Below are 27,667 nucleotides of genomic sequence, written 5' to 3'. Positions count from 1 at the left end.
ATCCACTGCAAGGTTTAAGATGGTGCAAAATACGTATTTGCCTATTCTAGAGGTTCACTGCGTCGGGGAAAAAAGAGGCGTCCCCCAAGAGAGCGGGCAATCCCACATTCCTCCCCTCGAGCCGCCCCGGAAAACGGATTATAGGAGTAGTCCTTTAAAGCAAAACAAACCCGCTGCCGTCCCCAGACTGCTCAGCGCTGTGGGCGGGAACGCAGCGCTCCTATCGCTCACGCCAGCTCGCCCAAACTTTCCTGGGAGGAGCCGAAAGTGCTTTTTTTCCAAGAGCTTCTCCAGCTCTGGAGGAGAAGCGAAAGGGAAGGAGGAGGAGAAGAAACGCCTTTGGGGACCAGCCGTAACTTGGACGCCTGAGAAACTCCGTGGATAATTTCTCGGCCGAGTGAAGAAACAAAGAGCTTCGGGTGGAGCCCAATCGGAGCCTAGGAGGAAGAACGACGCGAAGAGCGAAACCAATAGGAACGGGTCTGGTCCAGGCATGGAGGAGCCGGTAAACAGGAGCCGGGCGGGAAGGGACGGAGGGAATGGAGGGAAGCGGGAGGGAACCTCGGCTTGCGGGTGATGGCCCTTCGGCGTTTCTCGCCCCTCCTCCCCAACAGGTGACTCTAAGCAGCGACTCGGAGCCAGAGGGGGCCCCCAAGAAGCCCTTACCAAAGCGGCGCCGCATCCTCACCGAGAGCGTCGCCATCCCGGTCTATTCGACCCAGGTATGTGCTTGGCGGGGTGACTTTTACGGGGTGCGCGACGTGGTCTCTTTCCCCCTTCCCTCCCCCGTTCCCGTTAGTTCGCTCGTTCCGTTAGTTTCTTCTGTCTCACTTGACCTCAACAAATTTCTCACAGAAACGCTGGGCTCAGATGTGGTTGTAAATTGAAGGCTGCCTAAACCTAAATTATCTCCGTCTCAAACCCAGTTTCTCAGGGAGAGATAAAATTGCCAGGTGAAGCCTAAAACATTTAATTGCAAAGCATGTGATTAGGAACGGCTGGGTAACAAGGGCTGCTGGGAGATAATGAAGGTACCAATGTAATTATTATTCAAAGAACAGACTTTCCCTAATTTAGGGATCTCGGGTGGGGTTTTTGTGTGTGTGCCCTCATATCCTCAATAACTTTATTGCAAGTACGTTTCCAGTTAAATTATTGTATGCTGCTGCTGTATCGATTTTTTTTATACTGTATTATATGTATTGTAATTAATATAAATCTGTATAATGTGGCTGAGAGCCAGTTTGGTGCAGTGATTTAAAGCAGCAGTTACCAACTAATGGTGGTTTGGAAGAAAATTTTGATGGTATTTTGATTGTATCTAAAAATGAGATTGTTAGCCTCTGCTGTTGCTTGTTCTGTATGGAAGAAATGTGCCTGATCTCATTAAATAAGTCAATGAAAAGATTTCTTTAGCTTGCAAACATATTGGTGTTGCTTGCAGGGACAAGAGAGAGCTTAATTTAATGACTATTGTACAGCCCCCGTGTATTGGGTGTTTTCCAGTTTTCCTCAGTTTTTATGCTGTCCCTTATACCAGTGTTTCTCAACCTTGGCAACTTGAAGGTGTCTGGACTTCAACTCCCAGAATTTCCCAGCCAGCATTCGCTGGCTGGGGAATTCTGGGAGTTGAAGTCCAGACATCTTCAAGTTGCTAAGGTTGAGAAACACTGCCTTATACCATGGGTCTGCAATCTTGGAAACTTTACAACTTGTGGACTTCATCTCCCAGAATTCCTCAGCCTGCATGTGCTGGCTGAGGAATTCTGGGAGTTGAAGTCCACAAGTCGTAAAGTTGCAGACACCTGCCTTATATTACTGAGGAAAAGAGTGTTGCAATTGTTCTTTGCCAAGTTTTTGTTTACTCTCTGCAAAACTGACAGGAGAATCCAAATTACATGTAACTTGCATCATGTGAGACCAACCTGCTACTTGATGCTCACATCCATGTATGTTCTTGGCAACACTATATAAATTATTTACCACTGCTGCCTTCTGAGGGTTTTTCTCCCTCCTCTGCTGTCTACTCTAGAGCCACGAGATTTCCATCAATATTGATTCCAGGTGGCTGCCTGGATTAGTTCCTGCAGTTGTCTTGGAAACATTTTCAGTAGTTTGGTTACTATAGCTGAGAGGATGTAACTACTAGCCCAAGGTCACCAGTCTAGCCTTGTGTCTGAGTCAGGACAAGAACTCCTGCTTTCCATTACTTTAATTACTGAGTATTCAAGATAAGCTACGTTTTTCTAGCAGCTGCTGCCTTATTAGAGAATTGTCAGAAACACAACATCTGCAGATTAAGAAAGCTGATGAAATTTGACTAATAACCACAGTTGGGACTAGAGTCTTGGTCGTTGAGCAAAGCAGTTAAGTGAGATGCCCCTGTGATCACTCAACAATCCTGTTGCAGTTCTTAAGCATCGACATAGGCTGTTAAGCAGATGGAGTAAAAGAACTACCTGCAAAGGAAATTCTGATGGGGTGGAGGAAGAGTTCGGTTCTTAGTGATCCAAGCTTTTCTGTAATCCAGTGAAAGATTTCCCTTCACCTTGATGCACAGAAGGAAATTTCTGCAGCAGACTGTAGAAATAGCTTCATTTCTACAGCTGGTTGTGGGAGTTTCTCTACCCCTCAGCAGTTAGGTCTTTCACCACAAAAGAATGTTTTTTGAGAGGGGGAAATATCAGGTCTACACAGAGGTGGGATTCCCTCCTGTCTGAGATTCCCTCTTGACAAGTAGATCTGTCATTCTGAATGAACTGCCAGTCCAGAGAGAATCTCAGCTCAGTGGCAGCAGCTTCCAAACTTCCCTGTCATCTTCCCCATTGAGTTTCTGGGAAAGCCAACAGATTATTTCAAATGGCAATCACATATTGTGGGTAACTCAGCAACCAATTTTAAGTGCAAATAAGTTGCCGATTATCCAGATCATATGATTGTGGGGTTTGCATGTGTACAACATTTTACAACAGCTAGAAGTACTTTAGGCCTCTAAAGCATTCTTTTCAAGCCATTGTAACTTTGGTGTTTGATTGTGTCGAGAATTATCTATAGATCTAATTTAATCTGGATATATACTGTATGCAAAAAGAATGTTAGTGAATCATGAGCTGGATATTAGCCAGCAGAGACGTAGTAACTACAGATATTTTCTGTCTTGGGTTCTGTTGGAAACATAATGTCCAGATAACACAAAAAGTGGTTTAGTGTTCATGGGTGCATTCTTTTTTCTTCCTTTTTTTTTAAAAAAAAGTGCTGATTATCCAAACTATTTTTAAAGACTTCTGGATGTTTTGTGAAGAGAAGGACATTGTAATTCTTTATAGTGCACTCTTAATTATTGTTGCCCTCAAACTTACCTTGGTTACCTTCAATTATTGTCACGTTTGCTCCTTATTGTCATTAATACCCTTTGTTGAAGAGAAGCAAAGAAACATAGCATCCCACTTTCATTTATCTAGATATACTAATGTCACTGACTCCTACATATTGAGTGATTAATTCCTAATAAATTCTGTCCCCTTTCTTATCTGCAGGTTGAGAACAGCCTAAAATTGTTACAAAATTCTATGAAGCTTCCTGATGAAATCAAAGAGCGTTGTAAGAATCTTTCCTTTAGCTCAGAAGAAGACGAGGAAGAGGAGAAGCCAGTTCCTTTAAAGCAATTGAGGCCAAGACCAAGGTTTCAGTTCTCTTCTGCCTGACTTTCCAGAAAAGTTTAATTTATACCATTACTTTGTCTGTTTTCTTTTTGGCAGATGTCAAGACCTTTCATGTTCCCCTTCACCTCCACAGCAAAAGAAGGATCATGTCAAAACCCAATAAGAAATTGGTATTTCTGGAAATGAGGTGGAAGTGTAGTGGATTGATAAGAATGGAGGAACAAAATCTTTAGGAAGGATTGGAGGTTCCCGGGCATAATTGATTTAAATTTGTGGTTTCTTTCCCTACCTTGCTCCAGTTACCAGGAACCGTTATATCAGAAACAACATGGCATGTCAGATTAGAGTGCTTCAGATAGCCCAGCAAATATTTAATGTGCATAGGAAGAAAGTTGGCAGATGGTAGTAAGCACATTTTGATTAAGTTTGTTATCTGAATATAATATATCGTCCAGTAAATTTTTTGCTGATCTACTTCTGTTGATACCATAATCTCCTTTGACAGTGATTAAAAGCATGAGCACAGCAATATTGTGCTGAAAGTAATAATTATTAGATAAGGTTGGAGAAATGGTGACATCCTATATTTATAATAAAGCTACATGCAGGATTTCAGTGACTTGGCTGATATAACTGATAAGGCAGGACGATGCCAAGCTGTTCTTTGCGTATTTAGCTTGCTTTTGTGTTCTGTGCCACTTTGGTTTATACTTCAAGCTCTTAGGTTCTCAAGAGCTACGGAGGAAGACTGGTTTCTTGATGGTGAGCTTAGGTGAGGAGTTCCAGAATAATACAGATAGTTCTAGACTCACAACCATTTGATTAGTGACTATTTGAAGTTACAATGGCACTGAAAAAACTGACTTAACAATCTTTGCTCACACAACAGTCACAACATCCCCACAGTCATGTGATCAGAATTTGAGTGCATTTATGATATTTGTGGGTCCCAGATGACTTGATTGCTGTTTGCAACTTTCCCAGCTGACTTCCAACAAGCAGAATCAATGGGGGAAGCTGGATTTGCTTAATGACCACCTGATTCACTTAATAAGTGCAGTGATTTGATTATTTGGATTTGACTCAGCAGCTACCTTAATAATGGAAATCGTGCTTATAAGTAAAGGACTACCTATATACCATTTCCTCGCTACCTTCAGACAGTATTTTTAAGCAGCCTTATAAAAAAGGCTAAACTGGTTCATGTTTAACAAAAGGTATGAAGGAAACAAATTAATTCACTAAGGGCTTCAAGACAAATTCCCATTTCCAATTCTTCTGTGTATGTTGGACTTGGGGTGTAGGGGCAGGTATGCAAATTGTGTTCCAAAAGTTTAGGGAAATATTAAATTGGGAGAGACTGTTGTGGCTCATTGTCTTTAGGAATAGGCACTTTGTATTTTCCATAACAAAATTTTATGAAATTTTGGGAGCTTACACAGTATCTGCAGATAATTCTTAATTTCAGAAGGCCTTATGAAGGTGGCAGCACCTTCCTAACACCTTATGAAGGATGAAATTACTGACTCCATTGCATTCAAGTCGCAACCACAGTTGAGCCCAAAATTTCTGTTGCTAAGTGAAACATTTGTTAAGTGGATTTCAACCTTTCTTGCCACAGTTGTTAAGTGAATCACTGCAGTTAAGTTATTAACACGGTTGTTAAAAGGAAATGGCTTACCCATTGACTTTGCTTATCAGAAGGTCGCAAAAGGGGATCACATGAATATGAGTCAGTTGCAAAGCATCTGAATTTTGATCACATGACCATGGCGATGCTGCAAAAAGTTGTAATTGAAAAAGAGTCACAAGTCACTTTTTTCAGTGCTGTTGTAACTTTAAGCAGTCACTAAATGAACTGTTTGTAAGTCAAGTACAACCTGTATTTTCTTGAATCTGTTATGATCATGTCAACATGAAGTGCTTCTTCCTTAAGGTGCTGTCAGATACAAAAAGGGTTTTCGTGATAGATCCCAAGTATCCTTGCCTGCTTCAAACTGAATGCAACATACCTCTAAATAATGGCATCCCAGGGCAGAACCCAGCATATGGATTTCTCACTTAAGTTTGTCTTTGCTTTCTCAGCAGACCGTTTGATCAGAGTCTCAGAAATTTGAACAACTCTCTCTCAGCTGCTAAGAAGAGCTTGCAGGATCAAAGATTTGATGAGGATGATGTAATTCTGGTTGATGCGTTTGAACCCCAGGAGCTTTTGCTGAAAGTCCGATGCCGAGCTGATCTTCACAAAGTCTGTATTCTAATGGTGAGAGGCTTTGGTATTTGATATCTTATCCCTATTCACTTCCCTTTGCTGTCATAATCTGGGCTTTTCTCTTTTTCTTTTCCTTGTGCTTGTTTAGGACTCAGTCCTAACATTTGCAATAGAGACTGTTTTTTTTAATTAAGTTTCAGTGCAGAAGCAGCCATCTTGGGCTTTGGAAACTTATTTTTAACTATTAGAAATTTCCCAACAAATGGATGGATCTTCATATATAATTCTGCATAAATCCATTATATGTGAATTCCAACCATCACACTATTAATTTACATCCTGTAACAATGTAACAAAAATTATATATTTAAAATGGAATGTAGGCTTAGAGTTCAAAATAGCATTGGTGCAAAACATACCTGCTTTAGAATGCCATTTCAGAATCCACATGGCACATTAAACCAGGAGTGGCAACTTGCAATTCCTGAAATCTTTTTATAGCCCCTTGAAGTTTTTTTTTTGTTTGCCAAAAATTGAGGGCCTAACTTCAGTGGAATAAAATTGACACGTACCTTACCTTAAAAAGTTTCCCAAACTCTGCCACAATTTTCTATTTGCTTTTTATAAATCCATCTACATACTCTAACTTTCTCATACCCGTAAACTTCATCTAGGCAAAACAATGGGCAACAATTTTTGAATTGGGAAGCACTGTCACTGAGGGAGATCTGACATCTTTCTCAGTACCCTATTATATCCTATTCTTACTCTCTTACAGCTACTTTTATTATTGTTTTTAAATCAACAAAAAGGCAAAAGGAACAAAACAAAGATAATGGTGATAGAAATACATTATCAAACAAAAAAGTGCATAACAAGTGCTTTAAAAACAACTGAAAAAAGGAAATAAAGTATAACATTACAATAGTAAACAGTTTCAATTCTATGTATCTAATGCAAATATGCAAGTATGTTTATAAAGGGCTAGTATTATCAGATCTTTGATTCACTGAGTGGTGCCATATATTTATTGTCCCAATGCTGTAATATCAGTCTTAGCCATGGTTTAGGATAGAGAGAATCCATTTACTTTGTCCTCTAACACAGCTACTTAACTTCACCTTCTGTAGACAGAGCCTCTTCGAAGAGTGGTTGACCACATGGCACAGATACTGAAGGTTCATCCAAACAGAATCATCCTTCTGCATCATGATAGTGAACTTTCGGCTGATGCTACACCTGCTAAGTTGGACCTTGGTGTTGCTTCCATCATTGGTAATAGCTTGGGGACTATGGTTTTTTAAAAAAACTTCAGATCATCATTGCTTCCACTTTTATTGACTGTTTTAAATTCCTCAAACCTTTTGCCTCCCAAATGAATTAAACTTCTGTACTGTCCAGTATTTTACACCTATTTTCTTGTGTTCTCCCTACTGTATTGTCTAAAGCTGCTTGCTTGTTTTTTTCAAAATTAGAACTACTGTAAGGTTTGGGAGATACTAAATTCTAATCCTCCTTCAGCCACATACTCCTAATTATTGTGGCCCAGCTCTACCTTTATGGGGCAGTTGATGAGGATAATATTGGGGTAAATCATTATTTTTCTGTTTTGAACTTAGCAGAGAAAAAGTAGGATTAACATTCTCTGTTGGACAACTTCCAGATTGTATAGTGGAGAGCAATAAGCAGGCTAATGAATCTGGAAACCTGTTGCTTCGAGTACAAGGAAAAGACAGAAGTTCTGTGATGGATATTACAGTCCATAAGGTAAAGGAACTAAAGTGTGAATTGTAGGATTTCTTCTGTGAGAAAGCATTACAGTATTGTAATTACGTTCTTCTTTTTGCAGGGGGAGCCCTTGGAAACCCTTATGAACAACTACAAACAAGGTCAAGGTCAAGGCAAAGGCAGACTTGTCTTCTATTTTGATGGGCAACGTTTGACAGAAACTCAGACCCCTGAACAATTGGGGATGGAATCTGGTGATGTTATCGAAGTGTGGAACTAGCATCCTTGCCTTTCCAAAGAATCCATGTCTGGACTTTATTATTATTTTTATTATTATTTTTTATTTACTCACTCTAAGTGACTCACCTGAATTCAGTGTGATATTTACCATTTACCCACAGTATGATATTTTGATATTTACACACACTAAGTGACTCATTGCTTTCTTTGATTTAATTTGTCTGATATCGCAGTGGGAAATGGCAGTTTAATTTGTGGAGAAAATAAAACACAGGACCCCTTTTACTTTATTATTTTATGTCCTGTGCTCAAAATTTGGAATATGTAATAAAATTTAATTTTGTTATTGGTCATGTTGCTTGCAGACAAACTTTGTAGAGGAATAATGAGAGATATTAAGAAAATACTATGTTCTTGATAATTCTATGTCAATAAATATTAATAACACCATAACATCAATAGTTGCCTATCCCAGGTTCTTGGGAGGGATTTGATAGGTGGATAAAAATGCCAAACACAGTCTAAATATCTAGCTGACTTCAACCAACCATAATAATACAAAGACTGCAGAACAGAACTGGAGCATATCCCAAAATATAAATTCCTGTAAGTATAAATAGAATGATATAAGTAAGCAAAGATACGACCAATAGAAATAGCAATAAAACATACCATTTCACAGTGCTTTACAGTCCCCTCTAAGCAGTTTACAGAGTCAGCATATTGCCCCCAACAATCTGGGTCCTCATTTTATTGACCTTGGAAGGATGAGTCAACCTTGAGCCAGTCAGGATTGAACTGCTGGCAGCAGAGTCAGCAGAAGTAGCCTTCAGTACTGTGTCTGTGTACAGCTTGGTTGTAATTCTGGTTCCGAAACCATAAACACTTGAATACTATTGGCATTAACAAAATCAGTCAATTGGAAAAAGCAGCTTTACTTGGAATAGCTTACATCCTGTGACAATATTTTAATATTGCACAACATCTGCCTATCCTTGAGAAGGACTATGTAGGTGGACAAAAATGCCAAATCCAGTCTTGTTTAGCTGTTTGCTGGCTGTTTAACCAATTATAATATGAAAAACAAAGCAATGCAATCCCAATATTACATTTTCTTAACTTTCCATGCTATTAATAACCAGATTTCCTAAATATAATCACATCAATTAGAAAAGATCTTAGCACTGCTGTCTTGGATAAACAGATGTGTATTCCATTTAGGTGCTTTTACTTTGAATTTCTCATAATCCCCAAGCATGGTGATTTGGAGTCCAATACAACTGAAAAATATATCGTCTCATTGTGTACAGCTGAAATCCCAGTAACTTCAAGGGTATATACTTGTGTTTTTCTATTAAAGTGTTACCATTATATTGACTTTTTTCCAGTTTAGTCAGTGAATCCTGATACTTTCTAGTAGATTCCCGTAGAAGTGCTAAACAGCTGACCATCCTTAGCTTGTCAATAGTGCTGATCAGATGCTGACCTCCAATGAGGCATGGGGAGAATATCAACTTGGAAGAAAATCTGCTTATGCTCAAAACTGCACGTTTGCTCTTCAATAAAACAGCTGACATTATAAAAGAAGGGTAAATCATACAATGCTTATAGAAAACATAATGTTTTAATTTATGAACAGCTTCTAATAACACTGATGTTGAAAAATAACATTCCAAAATTGTATGTAATCCAAGCCAAAAAGCCTTTGCTACTTTTTCTTTCTCTCGGATATTCACACCTACAATGTTATTTTATTTACTTAGCATTTTTTTTACTTTTTAATCATAATTTACAGAACTTCTGTAAACCACAGTCAATACACTAAGAACCCAAACACACAAAGGAATTCTGTAGGAATCTCCTTTTATCTTTAATCTGTGCTGGATTCCTTTCTCTTGGGAAATTGAAATTATACAATATCCTGGAAGAAATAATAAGGAGCAGCATAGGTGATGGAGATATATTTTGTCTGCCTTCAAGCAAATTCTAGTTAGATACAACAGTCTCCATACAATAAGTTGAAATGGAAATTTATTTATGCCAGTATTTTTATTGTTGAGCTCACAGGATCTACATTTGGATAAAAACAAGATTACAGATTTACCAGTGAAAATAGACATTGATCCCTAAAGAATCTTCTTTGAATAATTAAGTCGATAAACATATCTACAGATAACATAGGAACAGAATAAATACATTGTATTTCCTAATTAGCACAAACCATGCCCCTCAAGTGAACTGTTGACAGAAGACTTGATCTTTGCGTTTTAGGTTGAGTGGCAGTAAAAGGCTAGAGTGGACTAGAAAATGTGGTTGAAGAGTCATTTCAGAGATATTTCCTTACCTTCAATCCTTCAACAATGGTAGAGTAATATACTTGAAAAGTGCTTAAAAATTCAGTGAGATGTTTAAAGAGGCATTTACCTTGAAAGTAGCCTACATTGAACTGAATAGTACGGCCAAACATTAACACAGGAAATAGTTCATGATATTTTGTAATATCGCAAACTGCTTTGTGATCATTTTTATGATATAAAATGTTTTATAATACAGTGGTACCTTGATACTCAACTGCTTTGTAACTCATCAAATTTGGTATTTAACACATTTTGATGTGAACGTTTGTCCTGGTACTTCTAAGTTGTTTTGGTACTCAATTAGAACTTGGTGGTGATAGTTACCATGTGACTCATTACATTATTTCTTATGGGAAAAATTTAGTACGCATAGTTTTTGGTACTCATCACATCTCCCAGAATCATAATGAAGTACCACTGTAATTGCTAAATTTCAACTCCCTGGAGTTATAGTCCTGGATTTTGGATGCATATTGTAAATTAGCTCATTTGAGGTATCTTGGTTCAAAAATCGTTGCCCTATCGTGCATTGTTTCGCCTATTGAAAGGTTTACAGATTACAGATTAACAGAGTTGGAAGGGATATTGTAGGTCATCTAGTCCAACCTCTTGCCCAAGCAGGAGACCCAACACCATTTCTGTCAAATGACAGTCCAATCTCTTCTTGAAAGCCTCCAGTGATAAAGCTCTCATAACTTCTGAAGGCAAGCAGGTTGATTGTTCTCACTGTCAGAAAATTTATCCTTATTTCTAAGTTGAATCTTTCCTTGATCAGTTTCCATCCATTATTCCTTTTCTGGCCTTCAGGTGCCTTAGAAAATGCCCTGTTCTTGTAACCGTTCTTCATATGTTTTAGTCTCCAGTCCCCTAATCATTCTGGTTGCTCTTCTTTGCATTTTTTCTGGAGTCTCAACATCTTTTTTATAGTGTGGTGACCAAAACTGGATGTAGTATTGTAGATGTGGTCTTGCTAAAGCTTTATAGAGTGGTATTAGTAGCTCACTTGACCTTGATTATAGCCCTCAGTTAATGCAGTTTATGATTATGTTGGCTTTGTTGGCTGCCACTTGACACTGCTGGCTCATATTTAACTGGTTGTCCACTAAAACTCCAAGGTCCCTCTCAAGGTTACTGCTATTAAACCTGGTTTCATCCAGTCTATATGTGTATTTTTGGTTTTTCTTGCCCAAGTGTAAAACTTTATTTTTCTCTACATTGAATTTCATTTTGTTAGATAGGATCCAGTGTTCAAGTCTGTCAAAATCCATCCGGATCTTGAACCTATGTTCTAGGGCAGAGCTTTTCAAATTTGGCAACTTTTAAGACTTGTGGACTTCAATTCCCAGAATTTTCCAGCCAGCTCTGCTGGGAATTGAAGTCTTAAAGTTGCCAAGTTTGGGGACCCCTGTTCTAGAGTGTTAGCTATTTCTGCCAGCTTAGTATCATATGCAAATTTGGTAAGCTCCCCTTCTATTCCCTCATTTATGAAAATATTGAAGAGTACTGGCCCTAAGACGAAGATTACTGGAATGAAGATTTTAATGGATGGATGGATAGATGATAAATAGAGGCACAATTCTATGGAACACATAGTTTTATCTTGCCTATTTCCACTTTTTAACAATTGAAAGTTTTTTTTAAATGTAACTTGTACATCTAACAGCATTATGTAAAATACATTAGAGAACTTCCCAATGCATATGGGCTTTTAAATAGTTCTGTGACTCCAGCAGTTTAATTGGTAGGTTAATTATGTCATAGGGTGTGTGTGGGAGTAGAGTTGGCACACTTTATATTGGCAGAAAGTGATTTATGGCCCTAAAACTATCTGTTCTGATGCAGTCATTGAATCAGCAATTGTTAAATCAAAGACTACCCATACCCATTTTGCAGATTTTCAATTTGAGCAATACAACTCTTAAGAAGCTGCCTTTCAAAAAGGAAGAAATAAAATTGCTTTGCTGGAAGAGACAGCAGGTATCTGCAATACAGACAATTCACAATAAATCTGTAATAACACTGCAGGAATGGGGTTTTGGGCAATGTGTGGCCATCATCTCCAACCTAGCTAATACCGTGATGATAGCTGCATTATGCTTGAGATGTGTTCACAAAACCAGCCAAACTATAAGGCATAAGCCATGATTAAAAATCATTGTGGCCATGCCAAAGCCAAGCCTGTCAATGACTACTTCAGCTTCAACCTCAATAATAGAAGGGCAAACAAAATAGATACAAACTCAAAGTAAACCGCTCCAAAGTTGATTGTAGAAAATACAGGTTCAGCAACAGAATGGTTAATGCCTGGAATGCATTACTCAACACTGTTGTTACATCCTCAAACCCCCCCAAACTTTAACCTTAAACTGCCTACCGAGGACCTCAACCATTCCTAAGAGGTCTGTAAGGGGGCGTGCATAAGCCCACCAGTGTGCCTACAGTCCCTATCATACTGTTTCCATTTATTTGTACTCATTTCTTATGTATATTCTTATATCAGCTTATACTTATGTTTATTTGTTATATTGATACTTATACTTGTTTTCTCATACATGCTTAACAAACCAAATAAAATAAAAAAATAAATCATATTATTTACCATGTTTAATATTTTCTGCAAATGTAGGTTGGCTAATTTATACTTGGGTCATGCAAAGTTGCAGGAACTGGGTATGTCTAGTACAATGGTAGTCAACCTGGTCCCTACCGCCCAATAGTGGGCGTTCCAGCTTTCACGGTGGGCGGTAGAAGTTTGCTGTAACTCTGCTTTATAAATTTTATAAAGTAAAGTTACCTCCCTACTTTATAAATGACCATTACTGTGGAACCGGTGGGCGGTTAGAAAATTTTACTACTAACAGAGATACAAAAGTGGGCGGTAGGTATAAAAAGGTTGACTACCCCTGGTCTAGTTTAATGAAAAGAAGCACTAGGGGAGACATGATAGCAGTGTTGCAATATCTCAAGGGTTGCCACAAAGAAGTGGGAGTCAAACTATTCTCCAAGGCACCTGAGGGTAGAATAAGAAGCAATGGGTGGAAACTAATCAAGGAGAGAAGCAACTTAGAACTGAGGAGAAACTTCTTGACAGTTAGAACAATTAACCAGTGGAACAGCTTGCCTCCAGAAGCTGTGAATGCCCCAACACTGGAAGTCTTTAAGAAGATGTTGGATAGCCATTTGTCTGAAACAGTATAGGGTTTCCTGCCTAGGTAGGGGGTTGGACTAGAAGACCTCCAAGGTCACTTCCAATTCTGCTATTGTATTATAAATGCAGACAAAATTGCTTGAGTAGAAACATCATAATTAAGCATGAGTAACTGAATTGTATGAGCCCTACCATTATTTTATAGTATTATATATGAACATGTTTTAAACCACAACGTAATGTTTGGGTTTGCTTTTGTTATTAAGCAATTGTCCAGTACAGCAAAGTACTGTATATAATTTAGCATGTGTCTAATGAAGATTGTGAGTCATGGTTGTCCCAAAGGTGCTTTTTCAAGAGGCAACTGGACTTTCTGATTTTTCTCTGAAAACATTTAGCTTCCTAGAGCTGAAGAAGCTTCTTGGATGTGAAGTAAAACATCTTCAAAGAAAAACCAGAAAGTCTAGTTGCCTCTTGAAAAAGCATGTTTGGGACTATTTAGAATGTGTTTTTAGGCTGCAAGTATGAAATAAGTAAAATTGGTTTTGAAGGGGAATATTCACAAAAATAATTATGAAAACTTATTAATAATTATCTATGAAAGCAAGCTTAATTCTGTGCTCATAACTTGAGTAAATCTGCATAGGGCTATAAACTTATATCACATAACCTACGAACATGTTTTTGTATGAATTAATATTACTAGTAACACAATTGTTTAATTTTATTTAACCAACAGCTGGAAATGGTTAACTGGATGCTTTAGGGCACTACATAGGGCATGCTCCTATTGCCAAATTAACTAAAATTGATGCTCTAAGATTGTATCTTTATTAGTCCAACAGAAGGTTTACAATAATTGTAAATTGTAAGCCTCAAGTTATACTAAACAATTTGTTCTCTCACTCCCACCTGCATCAATATCACCATCATCATCATCATCCACCTTTTTTTTAAAAATGGGACTTGCCAAACATTTAAGATGATTTAACATCATTTAAGATGATTGAGATGGCTCTGTAACTTAAGAGAGGTGCGATAACGAAGAAAGCCAGGGCAAAACTGGTAGTAATAAAGTAAAATGTGATATTTTGTAAATTAGGACACACTGAATGTCATAGAGACAGTGCGATGCAAGGAAACAGAGCTGGGCAAAAAGCAATACTCCGTAACCATAACAACCAACAAAGACACGAGCCCCGTTGCTCGAGGGGAGAAGTAGGAGGAGCCTGTGCCAGGACTGGTAACGAGAGCAACAGAAACTGACACTTTCCTCTGCTTCTGCCAATGAAAGGGCCCATTCCATTGGTTGTCGCCGAGGCAAATCGCCCCCGCCCTCGGCCGCCGAGGGCTCCGCCTCTCAGAAGAGCTCCGAGTCGCAGCGCGCGAGGCGGGGGCGGAAAAGGCGGGGGAAAAAAAGTCATATGATAAGGAAGGTCGTGGTCCCTTTTTTTTCCTCTCAAAGAACTGCCTTTCTTTAAAAAAAAACAAAAAAACCACTCACGTGATCTGATCCGGCAGTTCAAACCGAGGGGAGAAAGGCCGGGTAAGTTTGTGGAAAGGGGAATATTACATTGAATTTGGAGATGGAGGGAAGCTTAGCACGCGCTCTTTAAAGAGTTCCTCCCCCAGTTCATTTTGATGGATCATTCTAGGCGAGGATTCACTGATCCTGGGGGGGCCTCTGGCTGAATTATACCTGCAGGATGAAACCAGCATTTAGGGTTTAGTCGGAGGCAGTTAAGCCTCCCACAATGATGATTGGATATAGTTCGTATTTTGAAAGAATCAGCCTGCCCATCACTGTCTCTTTCCACCCGTGTTTGCCTCCGTTCTTTCGGAAGAGGCCCGAGAGTCTGTTTTTTTTCTAAGGAGAGGTGGGGAATGTAGTTGTGTGGGTCATTTCTAACAACAACCCTGTGGATCAGGCTCTCCTATTGAGAACTTTTCTCCCCTCCCCCTCCCCCGCTTTCTTAGAAGCAGACGTGGGTAGAAAAAAATCGGCTGGGAGATACCAGGAATTTGAGGTAGAGTTGGCAAAGATTCCTGGCTCGGTTGCGAAATGAAGGCATCTGCCAAAGGAATTTGCCACTTTCCCCTTTGTTGAATAGAATTCTTGATTGGCCAAGTGTGATTGGACACACACAAAGAATTTGCTTTTGGCTCATAAGTTCTCAGTGTATGTACAAGCAACAAGTCATAATCATACAATACAAATCATCATTAATTAAAGGTACAGCCCAGTGATAATCATGCAAATCTAAGGCAATCAACAAAAATCATAATAGGACACCAAATGAAGGACGTTTAGAATAACTGAGTTAAACTACCTTCCTCATTTGGGTTCTAAATTGATCTGCCTTTAAATAGTAACATTTGTTTTTCCACCATGCTTCAGTTAATTGACTGATAAAAATTTGTAGATACAATCCTCATAAATCATGGGATACAACTCAATGATAATCATAGGATAGTGCTCACACATGTCTGCCTGACATGTGATGGAAGATTTCATGCCCATGTAGGCCTTACCAGCCATCTGCAGGAACATCGTGGACAGCCTGATAGATGTCAAGGTCCTCTTCAAACACGATGGACGAACATCATCAGTCATAGGATACTAAAACAAATCATAATAGGACACCAAATGAAGGAAGTTTAGGATAACTCTTGAGTTGAAGTAGTTTCCTTGTCTGGGTTCAGTGCTTTTGATAGAATTTGTTTTTCCACCATGCTTGATGGATTGATTGATTGAAGAAAATTTGTAGGGCATCCCACTCACATTTAATGATTCTAGGTGGCTTACAAAAATTGATAGGCCTTGTGGGTTCCCCATTCTAATCTTGTTCTCCTGTAATTCTACAGTTTTGGTAGACCATCTGTTTTTTAAAGTAGATCCTGCATTTCTAAAGTCCATTTCTTCTGTAATTATACATTTTTTTCTTACAGTGGATCTTTCTTATTCCTAGCCATGGGATCGCAGCAGCAATCTTATGCTGATACAGCTCCAATTTTGACCCAGGCAGATGATACTGAAGGTGAAGGAAAAGATGAACCTCAGCCGGAACATATAGGGGAAGAAGAAGTACGGGCCCTGACAGGGATATCCTCTCAACATGCTGGCCTTATTGTGGGTGTACTCTTTTTTATTAATCTACTGAATTACATGGATCGCTTCACTGTGGCTGGTAAGCATAATAGAATGGTAGCTGAAATTTTTCCAGTTTCTTTTTTGAACTGATGAAATAGGTGAAGGTGTGTAACTTTTAAAGCAAAGGTAAATAGATTCTCCCCATTTGTTCCTGGCTTTGGTCCACGGTCCAGATGCGTCATGCACTGGCTATGCCTAGTTTAGTGAAAGGGAAAAAAATTGTGATAGCTCATGTGTTGTCACCATGACAATGTGACTTTGACACAACTGTGTTAGATCATTATGGATGAAATTAATGAAAAGTACTATATTTGTCTCCTCATCTGAAGTTCTGTAATTTTTTTGCCTTGTTTCAGGTGTTCTTCCTGACATTGAGAAGTTTTTTGATATTGATGACAGCAAATCAGGACTGCTACAGACAGGTGAGGGCTGATGCAATAGGCCTTGCTTGTCTTTTCTGTCCCCTCTGTAGCCATTTACACAGTTCATATGGAACAGAGGTGGAACATAAAACTCTTTTTCCCTTTCCTAACAGTTTTTATTAGCAGCTACATGGTACTGGCACCTATTTTTGGTTACCTGGGTGATCGTTACAATCGCAAATACCTGATGTGTATAGGAATCTTCTTCTGGTCTATTGTGACTCTAGGGAGCAGTTTCATCCCCAAGCAGGTATTTATCAGGTGTGGAAGAGGGGACTTGTGGTAAATTAAAATTATGGGGATGGGAAAATTGAATATATATATAGCATTCTCCAAAAATTCTTGAAATTCTGCATTTTCAAGTTATGAAATCTTTCTAATAGGCTTAGTGATGAGGAATTTCATACCTTCAATTGCACAAAGTTTTATAGCAGGCAATGAAGGGGGGAATTAACCCTCTGGCTAGTGCTGTTTTCAAGTAGTTACATTTTTGCTCTCTTTTAATCAAACCTCAAATAAACTATCCAAAATTAGAAATAAATCTTTCTAAGGTTTCCTGTTTTATTGCTGAAAGCACCTTTGTTTTAAGTAAGCAATAAATAAATAAGTAAATAAAATCTGAACTGAGTTAAAATATTTAACTCATAGCTCACAGCCAGAAGTTTCAAGGTTCCTATTGAGGGTATTCTAGATTTAAAGCTTATGTCTGCTTCTATATTTTTCATACACTGTTTTTTATCTCCTCTTCAGTTCTTCTGGATGTTGCTACTTACACGAGGCCTAGTGGGTGTGGGAGAGGCTAGCTATTCAACTATTGCCCCCACCATTATTGCTGACCTGTATTTGGGTGACCGGAGATCCCGCATGCTTAGCATCTTCTACTTTGCTATACCTGTAGGCAGGTGGGAACATCCTGTGCTCTATATTTGGAGGGAGAATAAAAAGATGGATTTTTAACCAGAGATCTTTGTTGAAAATCAAGAACTAACATTACATTATACAACTTGCATATCCATATCCTAAAAGACTTAAGCTGATAAAAGTGTTAACTGGCTTTGGTGAAAGAGTATAGAATCTATACTGTCAGAGTATAGATTTGAATGCTTTCCTGATTTTCTTTTACAGTGGACTGGGTTATATTGTGGGGTCGAAGGTGAAAGATGTGGCTGATGATTGGCATTGGGCTTTGCGGGTAAGTATAATTTATAACTACTTTAGTTAATGTTTATTGTTTTGTTAAAAATCTTTTTAAATCTAATTCTGAAACTTCTTTTTACCCAAAGTTAGACAGCAGCCTGTTCTCCAGTCATTCACATATATTTTTCTGTTTTCAGAGTGTTTCACATTTGATTTTTTTTCTTATGTCCCCCTCAGGTGACTCCAGGTTTGGGAGCATTAGCTTTGCTATTATTGATAACTGTGGTGCGTGAACCACCCCGAGGAGCTGTAGAGACGCGCACTGATGCCCCTCTTCATTACACTTCATGGACAGCTGATTTGAGAGCCCTGAGTCACAAGTGAGTTATGTGACAGAAAGAGATCTTGCTTCTCTGTTTTTCCCCCTGAATTACCTTCTAGCCTTTGTTTTAATGGTTCAAGCGAAAATACTCATAAATGAGAGTTAAACAAAGCTTTTCATAACTTGTAGGATAAGCAGAAGTGACATGAAATTTTGTCCCTCCACGTAAAAGGGCTAGTGTCGAGGGCTGGATCACTGACATTTCTCTCAGAAACCACTTGGTTTGTATTATTTTAAAGAAAAGAAGCTCAGTATGAAATTTACAGGCTGACAGAGAACAACAGATTATTATGGTAGTAATCTGGTAGTCTTGGTAGGAGATTTCTAGAAAATATCTGGCCAAGGAACTAGACGTTTGTGTGTAGATTGCAGAGTATTAGATATTTTTTTATAATTACTAGGGAAGTGCTAACTACTTTGGTGTAGTGGTTAAGGTACTGGCTTAGAAACTGGGATACTACTAGTTTAAGGTCTCCCTTATCCATGAAAGCCTGCTAGGTGAATTTGGCCCAGTCACTCAGATCAGCTCATCTTACAGGGTTGTTTTGGAGTAAATGGGAAGGAGTAAAGTTATGTTCATCAACGTGAGTTATACATTAAAAATGTATGTATATGAGATAGAATAATAGCAGAGAAGTGATGATTACTATAGGAGACTAGTGTGTGGATACTATTTTTGATGTTTTATTAGTATGAAGGTAAAGAGCTTTTTAGCAGATTTGTGATTTTGTTAACACCAATCTTGACAGACACGGTTGGCAAATAAGTTGTAAGAGATGTTGGGTGTGACATCGACTGAGTTTCCTTTGCAATGAAACTAGGACAGCAAGTCAATATGGAAACTGGTCTTGCCTTAGCTCTTGATTTATAATTTAAAACCTTGGGTTAAATATCATCAGCAGGGTGGTTTTCTAAAAAAATGAGCTGTGTTAATACTTCTGCTAAACTCTTTTTGTTTAACTATGATAGGTGAATAAACCACAATAGACAGGTCCCTAAAACAAGCCATATTTTGGCTTAGCCTGTTATATACATTTAATTCATGGAGTTTGCACATTATATTAAGCCACAATGTAGGATTTGCTTAATAAATACTTGAATTCAACGAGATTTATTCAATAAACGATGACTAAAAAATTCTGGTAGAATAGGAAGCATTACGGGGGTTCCTAGTGTTCTTTTAAATAATCTAATTCAACACTTTGATGGGGTTAGGATTTGTTTGTCTCTAATCTAATGAATTTGTATAGGTAACACTGCAAGAGAGAGGGAGACAGGGATGCCAGGGTCAGAAATGTTAGCTTACAATATATCTGCAGTTAGATAATGCTTATCAGCCTTGTGCTATTCACGTAGCAAGTTGATTACTCATGGCCTAAGATAGTGCTTCCCAAATCTTACCCAAAATTGAGTAAAAGCAATTTTTATTTAGGTAAGGATAAATGAACCAATTACCCATCACAACAGGGATATTTAAATTCACTTAAAATTGCAATTTTTATTAAAATATATTTGAAAATCTCCCAAAGTATTCTTATTGAGATGAAAATTGATTGAATTACCAGTGATACTTTGTTGAAGTGACATAAAGATTATTCAATGATACTGTTTGCCTGGAGTCCTGGTTAACTGATGATGTTACTTAATTGGGTAATGAAATGTCTGCAAGCAAACAACCAAGCGCTACACAATCCAATCCCGAGCTACATATGTTCTCTTCTATTGATTTTACAATAGATAATTCTCAACTATTCATTCAGCAACCATTTCAAATTTCAGTGGTGCTGAAGGAACTTAAAACTGGTCCTTGAAGTTCAATAAGGCTTTCTAAGTGGTATCGGGTAATGAAGGGACAAGTTTGGGAAACACTGACCTAAGATATATACCATCAGAAAGCTGCCATATATGACTTCTAACAAGGCTGTGTCATCTATAGTCATTTCTTGGACAATTTGTGACTCAGTTGTAAATCATTACTTATAAACACATAGAAATATTCTGTTGAGATGACGGATCTGACAGTTCAGATCTGTTATCATTTGGTTCTGGGAATCCAGAAGGCTATAGTACATGCTGACATTATTTCTTTCTTTCTTTCTGTCCCCTGATTGACCAGCCGTAGCTTCGTGTTATCATCATTAGGATTCACAGCCGTGGCATTTGTAACAGGATCCCTAGCATTGTGGGCACCTGCATTTCTGTACCGCTCACGGTTGGCCACCGGAAATCTCCCACCTTGCCCTAGTGGTAAGGTTTGTCATGAAGACTCTGACAGGTGAGTTAACAATGAGAACTGTCTTGTGTCTTGATTTCTAGTTTAGTTAATTTTCTTGGTCTCTTTTGAAGAATATCTTGACAACTAATTTCTGAGTTCTTTAAATCCTTTATATGGCTTTTGAAAAGATTCCAACATGCTGGTTAATTAACCATTTTGAACCATTTCTGAAGAGCCTCACCAGTCCATATGTAATTATCTCTGCAGCCTCATCTTTGGCATTATCACTTGTGTGACTGGTGTCCTGGGCGTTACTGCTGGAGTGGAGATTTCAAGACGCTGGCATCGCATCAATCCCCGTGCTGATCCCCTGGTGTGCGCTATTGGACTGCTTGGCTCTGCCCCCTTCCTTTTCCTGGCTGTCGTCTTTGCTCAACAGAGCATTGTTGCCACTTACGTGAGTTTCTTAAGTTTCTCCTTGACCTTAATATAACAGTTGGGGGCACAAGAAAGGGCATTTCTGTGTATGGCACTTCATGAAAAATATCTTTTAAAAATACAACAAAATGATTCTTCTTCATTCTTCCTTGTAGGTATTTATTTTTATTGGTGAAATCCTCCTTTCCCTCAACTGGGCCATAGTGGCAGACATGCTTCTGGTAAGATAATGGGGAAAGGAAAACACATACATTTGCTCAACAAACAGGGTCTGAGAGTTGGAAATTAATAGCACAAGTGCAGGCCTTTTAAGTAGAAATAGAGAAACAATCAGCAGTAGAATTATATCACTAGTAACTGTGTTATCCTACAGGACTTCTGATAGTTCATGTGACCAATCTCTGATATTTTGTTCCCTTCTCCCTAGATAATGTTGCAGAAAGGTTCATCATTGAATCTGTGTTTGTTTAATTGCCTCATACCTTAATGGCAGCAACACCAATCCTATCCACCTTTCTTGGCTTTCCCTCCTTCTGACAAGAAGTCGAGTAGCTAGTGGCCCTAAGCCTGTAGAATCAAACTCCCTGCCCCTCCTTTATTTATTTGTTTGTTTATTAAATTTATTTGCTACCCATCTCAGTATGGGGTTATTTAGGTAGCTTAAAACAATAAAAAGGAAAAAAAAAGATGAACAATTATAGCTTTATTCTGCAGTCACTTGATATTTCTTGACAAAGCGTATCAAATAAAATATCCCCTTTTCTCTTTGCAGTATGTTGTCATCCCAACTCGGCGTTCTACAGCTGAAGCTTTTCAGATTCTGTTGTCCCATCTTCTGGGGGATGCAGGGAGCCCTTATCTTATTGGTTTGGTAAGCATTTGGATATAAGGCTTAGGCTGGAGATGTAGAACTGATATTCCTGTCTGTTCCACCTCCTAAGCAGCTTCTCCCCCCCCCCCATTCTTTCTCCCAATTAGTGCAGTCCTTACCAAATCAAAACAGTTCACAAAACCTCTTGCAGCTACCTGAATTCCAGGTTCTCCTTGTAATTCCTTTTCAAATTAAAAGTAAGCATTCCAGCATAGCTTTGCATTATAACGTCCCTAGGACTGTAAGGCCACTGCAGATGCTAGGTTTGAGGATTGTAATTAATACATAAGATTAAAGAACGTCACATTCATATGTGTCTTTAAACCAATGGTTTTGTTCTTGAGACAGTGTAGATTCCATACCCATTTTTGTATAGAGATATCTAACAATGTTTCTTTTCTTCAAAATGTGAGATTTAATTGAAAACTTGTGTGGAACTGCTGTTCTAAAACCATGTTTACTTCTTTTGCATTTTGTGTCAGTAGGCTGCTATTGTTCAGACTTCAGATATGGAGTAGCTGAATTTCATGAAATGAAATTCTTATTTTCATATTTTCCATGCAAAGGAAAAATAAACTATGATGTGGGCCTGTTTTGCTATTTATTTCAAGTGGGATGAAATAGCAAGAGAAGAAATAAATAACAATATTTATCTCCTGAAGACTTTCCTTAGGGAAATTACCTAATCAATTGCATTATTACTATTAATATTTTTTCATAGATTAGTGACCGAATCCAGAGTGATCGCCCAGTTTCATTGCTATCACAGTTTCGAAGCCTGGAATATGCACTTATGGTCTGCAGCTTTGTAGGTGTTATCGGTGGTGGTTTCTTCCTAGCTACTGCTTGTTTCATTCAGGCAGATCGTAAACGGACAGAGCTGTATGCACAAGGTAAAACATTTTTCGTCTACCATCTCCAGAGTTGGAATTAATGCCTCAAGAATTCAGGCTGTGTCTAAATTCAGTGCTGTGTTACAAAAGCACGTGCTTTTGTGACACAGGTGAATACCCTTCGGTTTTATTGTATATCACACATAAAGGAGGCAGTGCTAGAAGTGCAAAAATGAATCAACTATCCTGAAATGTTGTATGTTTGAGAACATTTTCAATGTGGGTTCCTCAGGAGAGAGTCGCTGGTATTGAATACTATGCCCTGGAAGCATTCTTAACCTTGGACATTTCACAGATGCTCCAGACCAAGCTTTCCTCAAAATCTATAATCACATGAATATATTTTCTCTTCTTTTTTGCACTGTCTTCATGCCTAGTTCCCTATTTTATCTACTTTGTCCTTTTTACTTTTTTCCCTTCTTTCTCTTTTTTGTGTATTTCTTTGTTTCCATTCTTTTTCTTTTTCTTAAAAATTCTGAAAGAGGGAAGAAAACAACTTAGCTCAAATGCTTCCACTTGCAACTATTGAAGCAGTAACCCCAGAACAAGAGTAATGCCAGGGCGCTCAGAATTGCTGTACAGATAGTTTTTGACTTGTGACCAGAACTGGAACTAGAATTTTCTTCACTAAGCAAGGTGGTTAAGTGAATCACACCCAATTTTCATCACTTTTTTGTGATGGTTAAGTTGATCGTTTCAGTTGTTAATTGAATCATACAGTCATTAAGTGAATCTGACTCCCAACCCCTTTTTTTAATCAGAAGTTGGTGGTAAGGTAACAAATACTGATCACATGATCCTGGGATCCTTATTTATTTTATTTAGTGTATGGCACCCTGGGACTCTACAACGGTTGTAAATGCCACTGCCCAGATTTTGATCATGTCACAAGGGATGCTCAGACAGTTTGTGAGGACCAGTCATAAGTGGCTTTTTTCAATGCCTTTGTAAGGTTTGAACAGTTGACCAAATTGTTGTAAATCAAGGACTACCTGTATACGGCAACATGTAACTATGTGAAGGAAATAAGGGAAGACAATAGCACTGAAAAATAGGAAAGAGAGCACTGACATATGACATTCTCCTTTCAGAATCTTGTCCTCTTTAGACAAGACCCTCCCCTGTGAAGGTGGACCTTAATATGCTCCTTTCCTCACTCCAGGTCAATTGCAGGAGTCTTTGGAAGGAGAGGACCGTATCGTTGTTCCTCAGCGTGGGCGATCAACAAAAGTTCCTGTCTCCAGTGTCCTTATCTGAAGTCTCATCTTCATCCTGCTTCAGTTTTGGAAACTTGAACAGATTTGTATATTTGGCAGTTAAGGAAACAGAGAGAGAGAAAGAAAGAGAGAGAGAGAGAGAGAGACTCTTAAAGGCACCAAGGCAGGGATTATGGACAACAGGAAATGAAATCACAATTTTTTGCTATGTATACAGGACATTTTTTATAAATCACAAACACTATTTAGAATTATGTGGCATTTCTCAGATGAATGAGGATGAAATAGCAAAAACATATCCCCTACTTAACTTTTATTTGAATGATTTTATTTTTATTTCATTTAATTTTTTTCCTACATTGTAAAATTCAAAGCAACTTGTAAAAGGTTTATAAAGAAAAAAACTGAAAAGATCAATCTTCAATAGCCTTGGGTTTTAAGAAAAACAGAATCTTCCAGATCACATCTATGCGAAAGTACAAAGGCTTTTATTTGTAGTCTCTCTGCCTTCATATGTTTTTTCAAGAATGTTTGGATGTTGTCTCTCTTTTTACAATCCTCTAAATATACTGATAGGAACTGACCATCTAGATGCCCCCTGCTTTCTTTTCTTTTCAGGAGAAAACCAATATTCATGACAAAGTCAGTGTTAGGAGGGACTCTTTAAAAAAAATCACACTAATGTGTTAGTTATACTTTACTTGGGAAGCTAAAAAGATTTGCATTTCATCATTGTCAACTTCTGAAGTATGAAAACTTGCATGAAAAAATGTTACATAAATGGTTGTAGCCTCAGACTTCTATTTAATATTTTTGTTCCTAACATCGTTGCTGTGGAACATTGGAATGAAGATGGGGAAGGCTTGGATTATTGATACTTTGTTTGTACAACCAAATCTTGTTTTTTTCCCTACCACCCATCGAGGAACTTATCTGTGATGACTACTTTCAGCTCCCTTTCCTATTTTTCAATGCTTACTGCTTTTTATTATTTGTGGTTCTGCTGGCATCTGGCTTCTACTCCTGGCGTTGGGCAGAGGTTTGTTTGTCACTTTGAAGTGCTTATAACGTAGTTGCTAGCTGCATTTTACATAAATTTACCTTGAGGAGAAGAAGCTTAAATAAAAAGGCTTCCTGCAAAGACATCTGTGAAAGAAAGTGGTTGCACTTTAAGTATAAGTGGGTTTTTATTATTTCATTTCATTCATTTCATTTTACTTTATTTGTATGCCGCCCTTTTCCCTGAAAAGGACTCAGGGCGGCTCACAACTCAAGGGAGGGGAAAAACAGACAAAGTTACAAAACATAAAGACCATACACAGTTAAAAAAAGCACAACAATCATACCATTTGAGGTGGGGCTGCAAGTCTTTACCCCAGGCCTGTCGGAACAGCCAGGTTTTAAGGGCTATGCGGAAGGCCTAGAGGGTGGTTAATTATTAATTAATTTGTAATGTAAATGGATTATAACCATTTCGGTTCATTTCAGTTTGCTTCAATGTAAAATCAGATTGTAAAACGAGTTGTAATTGAAATTATTTTTCCTGATCTGATAGCTTACAAATATTTTGAATTAAGCTCAACCCCTAGCCGTACTGACTGATTATTATGGTAGAGCAATAACATTAAGGCCACTAGTGTGGCAAGTCTCTCTTAGACTGATGTTACAGTCTGCAGCTTTTGCCTACAGATTTCATTCCTTTTTTGTTCTGTCGCCTGTGTTGAATACAATTATTTCTTCATTCATCTGAAAAAAGTGGGCTTTGGCTTGTGCCACAATAAATTAATTCATTTTTGAATTTTTTTGAGGAGCCGTTATTAATTTACATTCGTGGTTTCTTTTTCTCAGATACTAGAGGTGGGAATAATTTGTAATCAGATTAGATGAGATAACTTTTTTAACAGCATGAATTTGCAAATTCTTCAAGGCAAAACCATATGGAATTTCGTCTGATAGCAAATGTAAAAATTGTATGATTATGTGCTTTGACTGCTTTTGTATATAAAACAGATCTTTGGAGTAGTAAAAGCATGATTGGAATACAGTATGTGGAGGCAATATCTACTGAGATCATAGCAGGATGTTGTCTCTCCCTTGGGCAACCCAGATAGAAAACCAAGACAGATTAGCAACATAATTTAAGCATTCAATAGCAATAGCACTTAGACTTAGGTATTGCTTCATGGTGCTTTAAAGCCCTCTCTGAGTGGTTTACAGAATCAGCATATTGCCCCCCAATAATCTGGATCTTTATTTTACCAACCTCGGAAGAATGGAAGGCTGAGTCAACCTTGAGCCCGTCAGTTTTGAACTGCATTCCAACCAATGTGCTACCAGGCCTCAGGTCCAAAATAATATTTTCCTTAATGCAGATTTTAGTATAATGTTTGACTTGTTAACCATTTATCACTTTTGAAATTTTTTTCAGTTTGAATGCTGTCTTGACCTTCCTTTGGTAGCTTGAACTTGAAAGTCAACGTTAATTTTACAGTTGCTTGGTGAATCTTTTACATGAACCATGATCATTGTGGCTTGCTGTTTTGAATTTCAGGTGGGGTGGGAGAGAAGGGAAAAGCACAGAATGACACGTGTAAATAGCTACTACAAGATTGGTGCAGAAATAGGAGGATACGATTAGTAAGAATGTTTCTGGATTTGCAGTTTGGTGTTGTATGGTGCAAGTAAGAAGCAGCATAGCGTTTCAATCCTGGTAAGTACAACTTTTTTACTGAGCTCACTGATACATAAAGTCTTATGAAGCAGTCTGCTGTTTGCAGACTTTATATGCAGTAATCAGAAATTTATAAAACTTTTCCTGGACTGAACCAATTGTGGATATTAGAGGGAGGTGCATGCTAAAAAGTCATTATTCATGTAGCATAATATCAAATTAAAAGAAGACAAAGACAGCTCTTCAAAGAATTTAAAAAGTTACTATAGACAGCTCTTGTGTCTATCCCATTCTCATAAGTAAATGACACTCTTTAAAAAAAGTTGGATAGTGTGGAGAAAGCCTTTTATATTTAAAAAATAAGCAATGATAGGAGAGGATATAATTTTCTTCCTCTGCGTTGGGATTTTTTTATGCAAAGAACAGACTTACTATGATCACTTTGTATACATGAGTAGAATATATGTATTAATAAAACATAAAGCTGCTTTATCATGTTTACTTTGTTGTTTCTTGTCTTGATTTCACTGTGTACCAGAAGACTTTTTTCTGAAATCTGTAATCGTTTCTCTTCCATTGCTCAAAATGTAGAGTCCAGGATTTAATGCCAATGATCATATAAACTTGGCCTTTGTTCTTACAGCCATACCTTGATAAAATGATTCTTGTATTCATATATAATCTGTCTCTTAAACATTTTGCCTCAGAATTCTTTATGGGTTAGATTCCTATCTGAATATTTCTCAAATAACTTTGTGTCTACCGCTGCTATCATTGCTATCCTATACAAGGAGGTCCCGAACTTTATTTGAAAACCTGTTTATTTTATCCATCCAATATAACATCTGATTGAAGCAGGAAGAAAAGGGTTCAAAGAATGCATTTCAGGTTTCTGTTGAAAATCTTCTTTTATTTTCACCACT

The 27,667-nt window shown here is 38.0% G+C and overlaps 2 protein-coding genes across 4 annotated transcripts; both read left to right on the top strand.

The window, feature by feature from the left end:
• The first annotated feature begins 217 nt into the window (after window positions 1–217).
• Window positions 218–8,301, top strand: NFATC2IP (nuclear factor of activated T cells 2 interacting protein). 2 transcript variants are annotated; one of them, XM_087713796.1, is made up of 7 exons: window positions 218–505; window positions 615–722; window positions 3,537–3,682; window positions 5,751–5,925; window positions 7,005–7,149; window positions 7,538–7,641; window positions 7,724–8,301. In XM_087713796.1, exons 1-7 carry the CDS (start codon window positions 494–496, stop codon window positions 7,880–7,882), a joined length of 849 nt encoding a protein of 282 aa, XP_087569922.1. In that variant the 5' UTR covers window positions 218–493; the 3' UTR covers window positions 7,883–8,301. The 2 variants fall into 2 exon arrangements, with proteins under 2 accessions (XP_087569922.1, XP_013918967.1); XM_014063492.2 differs by having other exon boundaries at window positions 221–505; window positions 5,748–5,925.
• Window positions 8,302–14,758: 6,457 nt separating this feature from the next.
• Window positions 14,759–27,245, top strand: SPNS1 (SPNS lysolipid transporter 1, lysophospholipid). Of its 2 annotated transcripts, none has more exons than XM_014063494.2 (13): window positions 14,759–14,893; window positions 16,297–16,535; window positions 16,855–16,920; window positions 17,034–17,170; window positions 17,671–17,822; window positions 18,046–18,112; window positions 18,295–18,437; window positions 20,556–20,714; window positions 20,922–21,111; window positions 21,248–21,313; window positions 21,865–21,963; window positions 22,685–22,856; window positions 24,019–27,245. In XM_014063494.2, the coding sequence occupies exons 2-13, from the start codon at window positions 16,319–16,321 to the stop codon at window positions 24,111–24,113; spliced, it is 1,563 nt and encodes a 520-aa protein (XP_013918969.2). In that variant the 5' UTR covers window positions 14,759–14,893; window positions 16,297–16,318; the 3' UTR covers window positions 24,114–27,245. The 2 variants fall into 2 exon arrangements, with proteins under 2 accessions (XP_013918969.2, XP_013918970.2); XM_014063495.2 differs by having other exon boundaries at window positions 14,765–14,893; window positions 16,317–16,535.
• The last annotated feature ends 422 nt before the right edge of the window (window positions 27,246–27,667 follow it).

The sequence above is a fragment of the Thamnophis sirtalis genome, unplaced genomic scaffold (genome assembly GCF_051295495.1).
Source record: "Thamnophis sirtalis isolate CommonGarterSnake01/CBP01778 unplaced genomic scaffold, rThaSir2_p1.2 scaffold_4, whole genome shotgun sequence".
NCBI lineage: Eukaryota > Metazoa > Chordata > Lepidosauria > Squamata > Natricidae > Thamnophis > Thamnophis sirtalis.
The sequence above is the reverse complement of the archived record's forward strand: the minus strand, read 5'-3'. Positions and strand labels throughout refer to the sequence as shown.